This window comes from Cololabis saira, chromosome 14, assembly GCF_033807715.1.
Source record: "Cololabis saira isolate AMF1-May2022 chromosome 14, fColSai1.1, whole genome shotgun sequence".
Lineage (NCBI taxonomy): Eukaryota > Metazoa > Chordata > Actinopteri > Beloniformes > Belonidae > Cololabis > Cololabis saira.
The window spans coordinates 13,539,011-13,555,349 of record NC_084600.1 but is presented as its reverse complement, the minus strand read 5'-3'; the positions used below and the strand labels follow the sequence as shown (position 1 = coordinate 13,555,349).

The following is a 16,339-nucleotide window of genomic DNA, read 5'->3' as shown; positions in this document are numbered from 1 at the left end:
CTTTTGTAGTGGAGGTTTTCAAGTTGAAGATCTAGTGCACCGTAAGTTCAAGAGTCAAAGCTCCATCGTGCTTTCCAGACCTCAAGCATGAAATTGAATTAGTCAGTGGATAACTGCTGCCATCTAAAGGTCAGAGGGCTTTCCATACGCATACAAAAAGAGATGAAGGTTTTTACAGACTTAAATGTTTTACTTTTTTCTTGCTTGTAAATCTTTTTAGGTTTCCAAAAATAAAAGTAAAATAAAACGAGTGAAAAAAAGACTAACGCTTCTTCTTTTGCTCCATTTGGAGGGCGACCTGTAACCTGATGTGTGCCTGCTTGGATAAGTTGAGTCGGAGCGCAGGACTGGCACTGAGGCATGAAATTGAAGTTATTGATGGACACACACACACACATGTGCACAGACACATGGACATGGATACACACATAATGATTTCTGGACACACAAGGCTCATGTTATGTTTAGCATTTTTTAATCAGCTTCACTTGAGACAAAACTTAATGTTAAATGTGGTGGCGTGTGTTTATTTCCATCAAGACGAGCCTCGCAGGCAGTTCTCCATGGCCTTCAGCTCCTGCACCTCAGGGCAGTGAGGACCGCAGTGAAGGCAGAGGATCCTCCTGACCTTGGGAATGACGGAGAGGGCCGGGCCCCTGGCGCCGCTGGGAGAAGGACAGAGAGAAGAACACACAGAGCTGCTACTTCTGCTCCTCATTCAGTCAAAACCAAAAGACAGTGGCAGCAGGACGACACGTTTCACACGAGAACCAGCACCACCTGCACCGCTTCCTCACCCATTGAAGTGCAGCTGAGCCACTTTGAAGAGCTGTTGTCCCACTTCTACGCTGTCTTCTCCGAACTGGGAGGCCGCCGCTGCAGCGCTGCGCTCTAAGTGGGAGGCGGCATTCTTCCAGTCACCTACATGACGACGGAAAACAAACACAGCTAAAACAGGAGAGTACAACCCCCCCATCCTTATTCATATAGCGTATTTTCTGGACTATAAGCCGCACCTGCATATAAGCCGCATCCGCCCTATTTTTAAAAAAATAATTAAAAAAATATATACAAGCCGCACCTGTATATAAGCCGCATCCGCTCTATTTAAAAAAAAAAAAAGATATGCAAGCCGCAGATATTTATGTTGTTAGATTAGATATTTACTGCATGTACAGAAGGATTTTGAACTGTAAATGATGTACATGTTTGTACCTAAATAGATCCTTTCCTAACAGTGTCTTTTAACACGACAGCAAACTTTGCTGATTAAAATCGACAAAACCAAGAGAAAATAACCGGTATTTATTTCTATTTATCTATTTATCTGTTTGAAATCTGCTTCTACTTCTATCTGCTAAAGAAGAAGTAGCGTATTCTGCTTTGCATTTATTTTGTCTTAGTTTTGATTCTAATTACGGTTAGAGCGCCCCGAGCGGTGGAAGAAAAATCCATAGAATAGCTGCACCTTAGTATAAGCTGCATGGTTCAAAACCTATGAAAAAAGTAGCGGCTTATAGTCCAGAAAATACGTTACATGAAAACGTAACGGGTGTCATAACACGTATATGACTCCCCAGGGAGTTAACGGTCTCTTTTTGCCATTTAGAAAAAAAGGACATTACTTTTAAATGTCTCCATTTAGTTTTTTTTTTTAATTTAATTTTATTAAATTTGTGTTGCCACTGCTGGATTTAAAAGGCAAACAAACAAACAAAAAAAGAAACACATTTTTGTTGCACCAGCTGTTGATGACGGCACATGTTCCCTGTGGCATCATTTTAGTGAGTTTATGCAACATGTGGACATTCATTTCCACTCACAACAGAGTTCCTGTTCTTCCCCCGGCATGTTTTCTGAATGCCGGGACAGTTGGACCCGCTCGTCCTCATTTAGTCTCAACAGGGTTATGGTCTGGACTCTCCGGTAGTCATCTATGTGTGAAAATAATGTCTCGTCCTGCCAATCTGAGCCCGATGAAACCTGGTATTTTCACCTTAAACTGTGTCTCTTTCTATTTCTATTTATTAGAAACACTGACCTTGATTCTACCTCTATTTATTGTCCTTTGCCTTGTGGGAAATATCTACTTTTATCCTGTTCAGTGAGCGTTGTGAGTAGCTGCCATGTCTGTCTTGTGCTGTTGTAAACCTGTTCTCTGTATTTGTGCTGTCTCAAATTAATGATGGTAAAGATTGTGTGTGAGATGTCTTCTCCAATCTACTGCAAAACAAATATACCTACTTATACTAATACAGTCAACTTGAACTTGAACTTATTTCTCTTTAAATTAGCCTGTGGATCTGCTTTTGCTTTCACTACAGCACTGTGAGTTTTCCAGTTCTTTTCTTCATGTAGTTTAAGTCCTAAATGATCAGTCAAGACTGTTTATGGCCACACTATGTCCACAATTCAACAGTCATTGTAGTTCCCCACTATTTTTTGAGGTTTTAATAATGTTTTGGATCCTTTTAAGGGTTTCAGTAATCTCCTTAGCTTTTTTCTTCATCTTTTTCTTGCGTGTTTTATGCAGACCAGTAAATTGTTTCTTTTGGAAAAGAGTGAAATGTTTTCTTGGACCACAGGAGCCGGTGCTCTAGCTGTGTTAATGGGATGAAAAGCTCTTCTCACTGTAGGTAGGCATTCCTGTTGTCCTTATGTGTTTAGTGCTTTTCATACAAATAAAAATATGACGCAAAGCGCAAAATCCTAAAAGTAGGTCTAGAAAGCAAGACCTGCTAAAACAAACATAAGAACAACTTAAAACCATAAAACCTGGGTTAAAACAACAAGACCAGCTAGTTTAAAACAAGGTTATACAAGAAAGACTAAAAGGAATCAGCTAAAAGCCAATTTAAAAAGGTGAGTCTTGAGTCTGCTTTTTAAAAAAAATATGATATAATATATAAAAACTAATTATTGTATGTATTATGTGTTCATTTAATTGAAGAGAAAATGCAAATTAACATAGCCCCTCTATGAAAGTAGACTATTACTGTAGAGCCTCTGTATTTAAATTAAGTGCATGTGAGTGATAGCGTTGCTGAAGAAATGTTTTTTCTTTTGTCTTAGACTGAAATAAAAAGGAAGACGGTTTTTTTCTGTTGAAAAAAAAAAAAAAAAAAAAAAAAGCATCAACAGTCTCTGCGGGCCTGAGGTTCTCCGGCAGGCTGTTCCACAGACGTGGGCCGTAGTAGTGAAATGATGCCTCACCGTGGGTTACGGTTCTAACTTTGGGAATGATTAAAAGGTTGGTGCTGGAGCACCTCAGGGTCCACGAGATGGACATTTCTTCTTCAGTTGTGAACAGAGATGGTCCTTATCCTCGTGATGGTAAATGTAGCTACAGTACACGGATGAGTTTCCAACATGAATTGGAGCTGAGCGTGACCCGTCAGAACCTCACCCATGGTGGCGTAGGCTCTGGCCGTGGCGTCGGCCAGCTCGCCCTGGAGAGGGTGGGTCTCGGCGAGGATCCGCCCGGAGCCGCTCCCCGTCCTCTTCAGCAGCTGCAACGCCTCCCCTGGGGAAGGCCGGGGAGAAGGAGACATAGAACAGAGAGCAGAAACTATTATTATTACTCGGTCAGGATTTGGGATGGTTTTTTTTTTTTTTTTTTTACACACACCTGGCATTTCTTTCTCCATGAGTTCCACAGCCGCGTCCAGGACGACTCTGACCTCCTGCAGCCTGCTGCTCACTTCCGCTGAAGACATACGACCTCCGCAGGTGGACAGCGCACATGTAAATCCACCTCCTCCGTTTTCAGAGCTTTTCTGAAAGATTTGTGAGGATACGTCCAGTTTTTCACGTGAACACAAGTGATTGTTGAATAACTCTAGAAACTCATGATCATGTACTTTGAGAGCTCCTTTGCAGTTTCCACAGAGCAGACCAGACTCGTATGGACTCCCCCTGGGACCTGAACGTGGCCGTCGGCCCTCCTGCACCTCCTGCACCTCCTCCACCTCCTCCTGCAGGCCGCAGGCCTCACACTCACACAGGAAGTAGTACTGTTCCTGCAGGATACGTTGCCGTTCTGGAGTCTCCATCCTGCTGCTGTGAGGACCTGAGTAGAAGTAGACACGGCTGATGATTGCGTCATGATCACACACATCGTAACATTCAGACGGGAAACACACTCCAAATTATAGGCAGTTTCATTATTGGCAGCGGTTCTGAATTGTCCTTTAAGATCAATTGTGTGAGAATATGAAATCTTTGGTAATTATGTTATTATTTGTTGCAAATACACCCATCTTTCGCCGGAAAAAGGAAACATTTTACTTATCTAATGAAGCTTTTCAAATAAAGAAGTTGTAATAGACGCTATAGAAATAAAACTGAATTGAATTTAACCAAATATATTTAATGTTTTTTGTATCAATTTTATTTAAAGCCTAAATAAATTATAAATCTAGATTTGAACAATTCTACTCAATAAAAATGTCTCTACTCCACGGATAAAGATCATTTAGCTTAAGAAAAGACAACTTTGATTAGATTTATGGAATATTATACCTATTTCCATTGTTTGATGACGGAGCGCACAGTTCCAATTTCTTCCAGAGAAACACCAGACCAATGTCTATGGGCCCAGAGACATTGCCACTGCTTCCGAACAAGATTAAGATAAACAGTAAAGTTGTACTCTAGGTCTCCATTAAACAGTAATCCATAGCCCATGCGATGACATCAGCTGTCGACTGTGGTGATGTAGTGATTTCTGAGGGATTGGGAGATCATGGTTGTCTCACACTCTCGTCCTTTATGACCTGGAATTCCTCCAGATTCCTTAAATCATTTAATATTATGAATTGTTAAAGGAATAACATCCAAATCCATTTTATCTTTATTTGAGGAACATTGTTTTAATGATTTTTTCCCTTACATTTGTTAACAACGAGGAGATCCTCTGCCCATCTTTGCTCCTCAAAGCTACTCAATCACCTCTTGAAATTTTAAATGACATCATAACAAGACTTAAATTGTCATGGAAAATGTGAGGTCACCGGCACATAAATGGAGGTGCCTCCAAGTACAAGAACTCGTCTCATGACCTCCCCGGGGAGCTGCTGAGTCCCTATTATCATCGCTACAGCCCAGAGACAGAGAAGGAAAGAAGCTCGGCGGCCGGGCTACTATATCAGCAATTTACCACAAACTCCCATGTTCTTGCTGCCTGTGTGTGTCTGTGATTGTTCTAACTGTATCTACCTGTAAACCTGCTCCTGGACCAGGATGCAGCTTCTGGCGGCCCGGGCCCGGGGATGAATCTCTGCTAACAACGTCAGGTTAATCTCCCACAGGAGGAGGATTAGGACGAACAAAATATGCGTCTAGCTTGGGCAATTTGGCTTTTTCTTGCTCCCTTTTTTCTTTTTCTTTGTGTTTTATCGCTCCACTTTTGTGTTTCTAACCCCTGTTCATGTTTAGGCTGTAGGATTACTGTACTCTGTTGACAAGTGATCAATGATGACGTTGATGGATGGCTGTTGATGACCAACGATTTTACCCAAAATACATTTGGAGATTCACTTGCAATTTTTGTTTTAATGTTAACTGTGAGTGTGAAAATCTCAGCACAACATATTATACAAGGCTTTATACCTAAAATGAACCAAGTGCCACAAAAAAAAAAAAAAAAAAAGTCTCTCCCCCATTGGGCACCGGGCCGGGGGAGTACGCCCCCCCCCCAGCCCCCCCTGAAGCCCCACCCCTGGCGCCTCCAACGCCGAAGACAATCCAGGACTGTCTGGAATCAATCCTCTCTTTTACCTGCATGCAGCTGCATTAACAGATTTGTTATCCAACACGGATCTACTCGCTAATATGTGGGGAGACGGACACTGCAGACAAGACAGAACTAAAACCATGAAGGACTGCGGTGCCTGTTGACAACAGATGGTGTGATCCAGAGCATGTTCCCGTGAAAGAGCACCCTTCTGATTAGCATGCGTGATCACGCACCACCACGCTGAACTGTGAGATGCTGACACGTCCTATACGGTGTGCTAGTGAGAGATGTTGTCTGTGCTGTCTCTCAACACTGCACGTGACTTCATCAGCTCAGCAGGATCCAGGCTACAAACACAAAACCCTCAAGTTGAATGTCCATCTCTGAAGATCTCAAACATGCCCCTCTCTGTCTCTGGACTTGATAAATATTAAATTAAATGAAGTTGAAAGAAAAATAATGAAATATGTAAATGACCTTTAATATGAGTATTTCTTTAAATGTGTTTTTATGTTTTCTCATTAACGTTCTTTAAAGCCAGACTTTTATTTAATTTGTTATATATTAAGCAAACAGATATTTAGTGCTTTTATTTTGAAGACCTCGTAAACATCCAGTGCTTCGGACTTTAACGGTTAAAGTTTAACCGCAGTTGCAAAGTGTGTCCGCAAGACTAGAGTGTCGGGATGGCTAAAGTGTGCCTAACTGACACAAAAAGCCCCTGGCTGATAAGGGGCACAAGGTTTGTTTTGTTTGCAAATTTTATGCCGTATTTATGTCCAGCTTGAGTTTGGTTGCCATGGTTATTCTCATGTATTGTGGTTAATGGTAGCTGTTATTTGTGTATTTAAGTTAAATGAAACTTACATGAATGTAGTAAGAGTAACTAATTTATTTTATGTTATTCCTTTATAGCTCTTAAGGTGTGTTTTCAGTGTATTTACATCCAAGGAATAAAAACATTGTGAACCATCAGTTTGAGAGTCAACCATTATTCAGACAGAGTTGCTACAAAATACATTGGAATCATACCGTGCAGAGACATAATTAATGAACACAAACAATAATAAAGAAATTATGTTTTGCAAAGTGTTACTCTTGTCTGTTTGCTCCTCACAAACATTGACTGAAACCTCGGTCATATCTCACCGTAGCAGTGCAGGATTTCTTGTCCGGATGTGATCACTTTGGCTGCTCTGACTGTCACAGTAACTCCAGGGGCCTGGTTTCTCCCACCAGGCAGACTCGTGTCTGCAGGCCCATCTGACACGCCGGCCTGTGCAGACGCTCCGGTGCTGAACGCCATGCTTGTGTTGGGACGGCAGGAGTGATTGAGAAGACTGAGAGTCGGGAACATGGCTGTGGCGATGCGGATTTCCTGCCTGGACTGCACAGGTGAGTTTTCTGCTCCTGCATGTTGCAAAGATAATAAACAAAAGGTCACTGTGCGCCTCCAACCACTTCACAACCACCAATGCCATTATTTTTTTTAAAAACACACAAACATGGTTAAACTTGCATTGAATATTAAATACTTACCTGCTGTACTCTACTGCCCTTACTCTTTAGCAACTTGTGTTTTTTATTATTTTACCTCTTTTCTTTTATCTCATTTTATTTGTTATTTACTGTTTAATTGTGTCTTGCCGCTTTTAATGTTGATGTAAAGCACTTTGATTTACCTTGTGTTAAATTGTGCTATACAAATAAACTTGCCTTGCCTTACCTTGTCTAAATATGATTAATGATTTATTTTTTTGGTCAAGCAAAAACACTATATTCATGTTTTCCTCATATATTCATATATTCCCTTGTGAGTTATATATTAGAACATATTCTAACTTGAGTCTGAATGAAATTCCACCAAATGAGACACTCAGATGATGTGATTGAGAGTTTCTTTGGTCCTGCATCGACCTTTGACCCAGGAGCAACAGAAGCAGTGGGTATGCAGGAGAAATGCTTTAACAGCGAGACAGTGTAGGTCCTTAATTACACAGTAGTAACACCCCAATTTCAATAGAGGGAATGCGCATGACGTCACAGATGCGACTTCACAGCGGGTTACGCCCACTGAGTGGCAGAAAGACTGAGTGGCAGCGTAAACTTTCAGTTTGAGCAACTGGAAAACATCTAAAATGGGAAAGAGCTGTTGTGCGATCGACTGTAATCATAGATTTAGCGAGAAATCGGTGTTATCGTTTTACAGATTGCTGAAAAATAAGCTTAAGAGAGACAAATGGATCGCTGCAATTCACAGAAACAACTGGATTCCAGGCACCGAAACGTGGATTTGTGGTTCCCATTTTGTATCAGGTAATGTTGGATTTTTGGGTAGTTAACGTTAAACGGCCAAATCATAAAGTTCGGTGTCCTCATCACTTTAATTTCACCAACAAATCCTGCCTTGAAGTAGGACCAAGCGTCAAGACTTTTCTCTTGCCTTCAAGCTTTGCTTCGCGTATTTCCCCGGCGTAAAAATTAAGTAAATATAAATATCAGAAACTGGATTCGTGGCCAAATATTAATGTCCATGGACCACTGGTTCCTGGGGTAACTGTACGGGTCACTGTCAAGTCCAACTGCCTTTAATTTAAGCCGATAATCCGCCGGTAACCCTGTCTTTTCCACTAGTTGCAGCTGTTTTTGCCACTCAGTGTGAGTAAGGGGGCTGGTCCAGTGGGAAAGTGACATCAATGCAGACCCTCTATTAAGAGGCAGCACATTTGACTCTGCGCCGGACTCGCCTGTGTCCTGGACTGCGATGACGGCCTGTGCGTTGCATCTCAGTTGCAGCATGTGCCGTAGAGCTGCACTTCCCAGGACCCAGGACTCTGAGCTGGACCCTGCACCGTCTCCCTCCTCGCTCGTCCTCTCCGCTGATGAAGGATCGCTAAGGCCCCCTGAGAAACATAGAGGTCCCGTCTCGCTGAGTTTCAAGTAGAGTGTTGCCATGGTAACTGCGCACAGGAACCGCAGACCAGTGTTGTGGCGATTCGTGTGGTGCAGCAAGTGAAACACGCTCATGTACGAGTCCCCGTGGTACGAGCCGTCAGGACTGATTTGATCACTGGAGCTGCTGTTACGACTGCTGGGATCCGACTCCTCGTGTTGGTCTCTGGCCGACTGCCTGGCCATTTGGATGTTCCTAAGCCCTGCCTTCACCGCTACCCTCAGTGCGAGCTGTGACAGGACGCCCGTCGCCCGGAGGTCTGGTCCCATGGGACATTCCCAGCGGTGATGCTCCTCCCAGGCCTCCTGCTGGCAGCCGCTTGAACAGTAGCGGCTGTAACTGCAGGCCTCGCACGGCACGCAACACAGAGTCTCGGCCAAACACCAGTGACACCGCCTGTGCTCCGTTCCAAAAAACCTTTCTCTCCGTTTATCCTGAGCTCTGTCTCCCGTCCCTCTCACCTCCTCCAGACCTGGGATGAGGACGCAGCTGTACGGCCGATCCACGAGGATCTCCTCCCCGGCAGCTATCCTCTCCAGAGCCACCAGGCCTCGACCTCTTTTTGCACTGAAGTCAACAGAAACCTGAGGGCCGAGTGGAAAAGCTTTGTCCGGTAGCGCCCTACCCTTGCAATCTGAGGCATGATTGTGATCACCGTTGCCTGTTTTTTCCTGTAAAGAGAGGCGGTTCAGACACAGTCTGCGACGCTCCTGTAGTTTGTGTGAAAGATGGGGGGGGTAGTCATTCTTGAAAGCTCTGTCGATATCATCAAGGCACTCCTGAGGAAAACAGAAAAAGTGTGAGCACCTGCAATCCCCAAGATAATGAGTAAAAGATACTCCAAATACTTTATCAAGTTTGCATTTTGGATCAATTAAGAAGTTCAGTAGAAGAGTAGCGACATACTGTTGGTCAGACAGTAAATAATGAGTGATTACAAAAGGTCTGGTTGGAAAAAGACAAAAGAAGAAACAAAAAAGGAACTCTAATGTTAATGTGTGAGGAAGTTCTTTCTGCACTTTTACTCTCAGGGCTATTTATCCTACAAGTTACTAACAACACGACATGAACATTTTGTGGACCAATCACAGCCGGTGGGGTTCGACCACTCAACCGGAGGAAAATCAGGCAACTTGTACCACAAAAATCTCTAACAAACTAAAAACTGATAAGTGAACACTATGTCTAGACTTCAAAAACCTTTTTATTAACTAATTATAATACACATTTCAAATTTTGACTTCAGTCTCTTTCCCTTTCAGAGGTTACCGGAAAAGCCCAAACATTAAAGGAGTTCAGCCCTTTGAGCTCCCAGAGCTGTTGACATGTAACAGATATGGAGATGATCTCCATCTCTTCCTCTCAAAATGTAGTTGTACTGTGGAAGTATAGAGTACCTGGGTCAGTGCAAATGTTCTAGTTCTAGTAAAAGTAAATAAACCGGTCTGTATTCCACCAGGGTTGCCACTTTTCTCCAATCTCGTTCTACGTGGGAACTCAAACCTCAGCCAGAGTTAGAGCAGAGTCCAGTTTAGGAACCTCAGAACTGCATTCCTGCTCTTTGCAGATGACTTGTTACTATAGAGGGAATGCACATGACGTCAAAGATGCGACTTCACAGCACGTTACGCCCACTGAGTGGCAGAAAGACTGAGTGGCAGAAAGACTGAGTGGCAGCATAAACTTTCAGTTTGAGCAACTGGAAAACATCTAAAATGGGAAAGAGCTGTTGTGCGATCGACTGTACTCAAAGATTTAGCAAGAAATCTGAGTTATCGTTTTACAGACTGCCAATAAATGAGCTTAAGAAAGACAAATGGATCGCTGCAATTCACAGAAACAACTGGATTCCAGACACCGAAACGTGGATTTGTGGTTCCCATTTTGTATCAGGTAATGTTGGATTTTTGGGTAGCTAACGTTAAACGCTCAAATCATAAAGTTCAGTGTCCTCATCACTTTAATTTCTACAAGAAATCCTGCCTTGAAGTAGGACCAAGACTTGTGTATGCCTTCAAGCTTTGCTTAGTGTATTTCCCTGGCGTAATTAAGTACATATAAATATCAGGAAACTGGATTTATGGCCAAATATTAATGCATGGACCACTGGTTCTTGGGGTAACTGTACGGGTCACTGTCCAGTCCAACTGCCTTTAATTTAAGCCGATAATCAGCTGTTATCCCGTCTTCTCCACTAGTTTCAGCCATTTTTGCCACTCAATGCGAATAAGGGGGCTGGTCCAGTGGGGAAGTGACGTCAATGCAGACCCGCTATAGAGCTTTCCAGAGAGCGGCCTTCAGGACACACTGACTGGGGTAGGTTACCGCCATGAGGAAAGAGACGGAAATGACAGGGTGAGTAGCTGGCCTAAATGAAGGAGTTTAGACATTCAGGATCTAAGCTTTGCAGAATCATCTGAGTGATGGGAGCATTCCTGGGGAGAGTAGTGTGTCTCCCCATGTAAAGGCTTGGCTCCCCCGGGCAGAACACAAGTGCAAATAAAATGCCCAGCCAGCTCGGGGTCATTCCCATACAAGAGAGGCTGAATGTTGGTGCAAAAGGCTCGACAGTGCTGTGTGTCAGGGGCTTGGATTTCTTCAATAGTGTTGATGGGGCTGTACTCAAAAAACAGCTTGGAGACATGAAGGAAGACCTGCTTCTTTAAAAGCACGCCTTCGGAGATTTTCCTGGCAGATCCAATCGGGAGTCAAGCCAGATATTACTGGAGCTATTATTGTGTATAGTTCTGGCCATGGGCTCAAGATCCCCAGAAAGATGCGGAAAACATTCATGGGAAAAGGGATGTCTAAAAGACCCTAATATGCCGGTTGCCATAGCAACCAGACACCAGCCCCATAGTTCCTGATGCACGTGGATTCTTCGTTTTTAGCAGGAACGTCCAGTACTTTTAACCACAGGAAAATTGTCCTGGAACCAAAAAGACTCCTTCAGTTACTGTTAGAAGGAAAATATGCTCATGTGAAGGCCTCACTTTATTCATTTTACTTTTACTGCATTTTACTATGTCATGTGAACCATCTTTTACCGGTATATTACTACCTTTTAAAGTTCTTTTGTATAACCATGTATTAATCAACTATGTGCTTGTAATACAATACTGAATGATGCTGTGGTCCACACCACACCTACTTCCTGATTGTTCAAACTGTAAACCTACACCCACTTTCTGTGTCTTTAAATAAATTCTGCTGGGTGCAGACAGGTTGGAGTTCACAGCTAGTGTGTTACCCTTGCAAGAAATAAGTTAAGTCTCAGCCTCTTTCTTCAGATCACTGAGTGTCTTTCTCTCTAACAGTTACCATTTCCCCCATAGCTGAAAACCTCAGATAAACAGCCAGATAAAGCTTGCTAGTGCTTCATGCACATAACCCAGCAAATCACTACAGTTTTTTGTGGACTTAAGTGCACTGGCTAGACTTTTCTTCCTGCAGGGAAGTGGTGTTCTACGACGAAGTATTAGGGCCAAACTAAGACAAAAAAAAAATAATTGGAAATTACGAGAATAAAGTCATAATATTATGAGAATAAAGTCGTAATTTATGAGAACTCTAACAGGAAGAGCAGTCTTCTCCCTGTGTTAAAATGAGGAATATTGAGCATCTTGTGAAGTTATATTTTGGTATCGGTTTCACAAATAAGGACATACTTAATCTTTTGGCTCATCAGCATGGAATTATTATCAGTATAAGGACTTTAAAATGATTGTGCAAACGACTGCGTCTATTTCGAAGAAGGAACCACACAGACTTTGAAGAAATTGCGTCTTTTGTGGAAGAAAATCTTTATGATCATCCTCATTGTTTCCAGAGAAACAACAAAACCTCTCGGAATGGCAGGAGATGTAACCACCGCTAGCCTTGCAGTCACCACTACTATACTATAGTATACTATACTATAGTATACTATAGTATACTATACTATACTATACTATACTATACTATACCAGACAGCTCTTCTTCCACAAAAGACATATGTGCTCTTCCTGTAAGAGTTCTCATAAATTTTGACTTTATTCTCGTAATATTACGACTTTATTCTCATGATATTACAACTTTATTCTCATAATATTACAACTTTATTCTCATAATATTACAACTTTATTCTCGTAATATTACAACTTTATTCTCATAATTTTACGACTTTATTCTCATAATTGTACGACTTTATTCTCATATTATTATGATTTTATTCTCGTAAATTCCAATTATTTTTTTTGTCTTAGTTTGGCCCTAATATTCCATTGTACTGTTCAACTTGACGCTACAATCTGTTAAACATCTCCAGGGTCCTTTTGAGTCAATCGGAAGTGTTAAAACAGGTGTGCAGGACACTAATTGAAGATGTGCCATCTCACCTTGTAGCGCTGCAGATGGTAGAGTGCAGCAGAGCGGTTGGCGTAGCACAGACACAGCTGCTCAGACTTCTTGGGAGCCAAACATACGCCCTGTTATGGCAAGAGACAGAGAAGCTGAGTGTTGGTGTGTCTCCTCGGGGTTGGAGGCATGCTGTGTCTAAGGAATGGATCATGTTATGCTTCACAATGTGCATCTTCTACTCTACATCAGGATATGAACAAAGTTTCCATCAGATCAACGTTATCAGCCACATATGACGAAAGAATTCAATGAAATTACGGAATTCTTTACCGCTGCCTATGACTAAATTAACACAGAAATCAATATTCAAAAAGGAAATTAAGAAACACTTTGGAATATCATATGTATAGGATAACATACACGCACACACACAGATATATATACATATTACTGGACAGGGTAAGGTGTATTTTTGATCTGATCTTCATGGCCTAGCCCTAGACCAGTGGTTCCCAACCTTTTTTCCTTGGAGCCCCCCCCTACTTGTGTCTAACACCAGCCAGGCCCCCCGACCCGTACGTACTAGCACCAAAAGAGTAAAGTTATTCGTTACAAACCTTTAATTGAAAAAATTAAGTTAATTATGTTTTTTTTATACATTTCTCTTTGGTTTACCTTGTATACAGATGACTTTGTTTTTCTCACCTTCCTTTTGTGTCACCAATGTATAAAATACGCACAGAAAAGGACATAATAATATTTCTGAAAAATGTCTTTTAATATGAGAGCAACATTTTTTAACATTTTTCCTTTAACAACCTGTCGGAGTAGTAGTATATTAAATGTTGAATAATGATATAATACATTTTTAAGTTTTTATCCTGATAAATAACTAATTTTAAAATGACCGAAATATATTTCTAAGTGGGTTTATACAGACTTGGATTACAGTATTCCATTAGGTGTTTTATTATGATTTTTTAAATGTATTTAACATGTGTAAATATAATTTTTACAACTGCATATCCTCAAAGCAGACAAAGTTTCACGCCCCCCCAGAGATCTCTGGCGCCCCCCCAGGGGGGGCCCGGACCCCAGGTTGGGAGACACTGGCCTAGATGATGTTTTACTGTATATTGGAATGTTTCATGTACCGGTATGTTTTTTTGCTTTAAGATAATGATTTACATGTACAGTAAAGTTTAATGTAGGTTTGTCATGTTATTTAGTTTTTCTTTCTTTATGTCTTGTTTTTAACTGTATGTTTTAAATGTATTGTTTTTTTAACGTGGACCCCAGTAAGACTAGCTTTGTTTAAGGGCATAGCTAATGGGGATCCTTACAAATAAACAAATAACCTTATCAATACTTCCTGCACTATTTGTACTACATTAAAGCGTTTACTTCATGATATTTACTGTCTAACGTTTTAAACATTGTTGATTATTTCCTGTCACCTGTGAATAGTGCAGGACTGCTGTCACGTAGTGTCGAGCCTTGAAGCTGGAGTTGCCCCCGTCTCTGCTTTTGGCTGCTTCATCTGTGTCTTTCTTCCCAGAGTATTCTTCAGATACTGACTGCAGGACATCCAGATCATTTTGTCTGAAAAAGAAACCAAACAAATCCTTTGTGAAGACTTGAGCCCGTCCAAAACCTTTTACTGGCAAGACCTTGTAGTTTAAGTCATCGCTGGCAACTGATCGCAGAGTTTATTCCTTCTGAGCAATAAGCATGCAACAAAGACATTATCCTCCTGTGGTTAACTACCGGTACTTCATCAGTTTAAAAAAAATATTACTGATCCAGATGCTTATTATCAGTTTAATAAACTTCAGGGTACCATTAACAGAGAGTTTGAAAGATCTGAATGTGTAACAATAATAATAATTTTATTTATTGTAACTGATCTGAAAAGAGAAAACTCTCAGAAAAGAGAAAGGATGTAACAATAAGAGCTATTGTTTACATATATGTTCACTAGGAATTATTGTTTTACGTTGCAGGACAGTTGCTACACGGACAGTTTTGAGTGATGCACCCCGCATGAACAGGTTTGGCTGTAATGTGTGCTGAATAAATTATAACCTAATAAATTATAACCCACTTGGGTTGAAATAAGAAATTCTGTAGTCATTTACTAATGAAAGAGACAGAATTTAACAGAATGTGCTCCAGGAAACGAGGTACTCACGTTGTCAGACTTAAAGCACAATTAAAAACATCATCTATTTCAAGCAGGGAGGAAAATGTCTCTTTCAGCTGTGGATCCAGTTCAGTCCACTTCTGCGTGACGTGCTCCTGCCACGGGAGACACGGAAGAGCCATCATACACTCCCTCCCTTAACACGTGGAACAGAGAGTTTGGGGTTTGTTTTGGTCCCGTTGGTTTCCCACCGGCTACGTCACGTGTACGTCACAGGGTCACTTCCGGTAACGACTTTTAAAAATAAAATCCAAACATGCTGCTTTGAAGAAACTGCGTCACAAAACACCACACACGACAGCAAAAAGCATCTGTGAAATCAACTCCCTTCAGTTCAATTCAAAATACTTTGTTACTGGGCAGGAAAGCATTCATTGTATCTATCACCGTCGGTGTATATTTAGCATTTTTTTCATAAATCCTGCCTCAAGCTCCTTCAGCAGGGTCTCAGGAGGTTAAAGGAGCTTGAGGCAGGATTTATGAAAAAAATGCGTAAAGTTTTAAGTTTTCTAGTAATAATGTCAGATGAAGCGTTCCAAACCAAAAAGAATGAGCCCTCTAGTGTATCTCTCCGTTGCCTTGAACAGGCTGTGTGCTGCAAAATGCGCTGCCGTTCCGGCTTTGCTGTTGGTTGCAGTAACCCCGACGGTCGTCGTGGCACTAATGAGTCTCATTTCTTATTCTTGCCTCAAGCTCCTTTAAAACAATGTTTTGCGGTGACATCCGCTGCCAATCCAGGACGCGAGAACACACATGGAGGCGCACGTCGAGCACTGGAAATCTGCAAAAAAAAAACAAAGAAAAGAGAACAGACACGAAACCGGCCAAAACACGAGCAGCAACCGTCCCGAGTCTCGAGATCCAATCACAATCTAAGCTCAGCTACCGCGACTAACTAACCCCCAAAACTACAGAGCCAGCATGCAGGTGAACGAGCCGATGTATATGTCTATGTGTGTGTGTATGTATATGTCTGTGTGGCTATGTGTGTGTGTGTGTGTGTGTGTGTGTATGTGTGTGTATATGTATGTGTGGCTATGTGTGTGTGTGTGTATGTATATGTCTGTGTGGCTATGTGTGTGTGTGTGTGTGTGTGTGTGTGTGTGTG

The 16,339-nt window shown here is 41.7% G+C and overlaps 1 protein-coding gene across 1 annotated transcript; it reads right to left on the bottom strand.

Annotated features, from left to right (window-relative positions):
• Nucleotides 1-484: 484 nt before the first annotated feature.
• Nucleotides 485-15,423, bottom strand: smyd4 (SET and MYND domain containing 4). Its single transcript, XM_061740861.1, has 10 exons — nucleotides 15,220-15,423; nucleotides 14,486-14,630; nucleotides 13,067-13,156; nucleotides 8,485-9,469; nucleotides 6,887-7,147; nucleotides 3,861-4,069; nucleotides 3,629-3,776; nucleotides 3,407-3,523; nucleotides 798-921; nucleotides 485-665 (listed from the first exon to the last, which is right to left on the bottom strand). The coding sequence occupies exons 1-10, from the start codon at nucleotides 15,354-15,356 to the stop codon at nucleotides 536-538; spliced, it is 2,346 nt and encodes a 781-aa protein (XP_061596845.1). The 5' UTR covers nucleotides 15,357-15,423; the 3' UTR covers nucleotides 485-535.
• Nucleotides 15,424-16,339: the final 916 nt, after the last annotated feature.

Coding starts and splice junctions, on each gene's coding strand:
- smyd4 (XM_061740861.1), bottom strand. CDS start 15,356: ATGATGGCTCTTCCGTGTCTCCCGTGGCAGGAGCACGTCACGCAGAAG. Junction 9,470..13,066: donor ACCATCTGCAGCGCTACAAG/GTGAGATGGCAC, acceptor TGTTTTCCTCAG/GAGTGCCTTGATGATATCGA. Junction 4,070..6,886: donor AGAAATCCTGCACTGCTACG/GTGAGATATGAC, acceptor ACTTCTACTCAG/GTCCTCACAGCAGCAGGATG.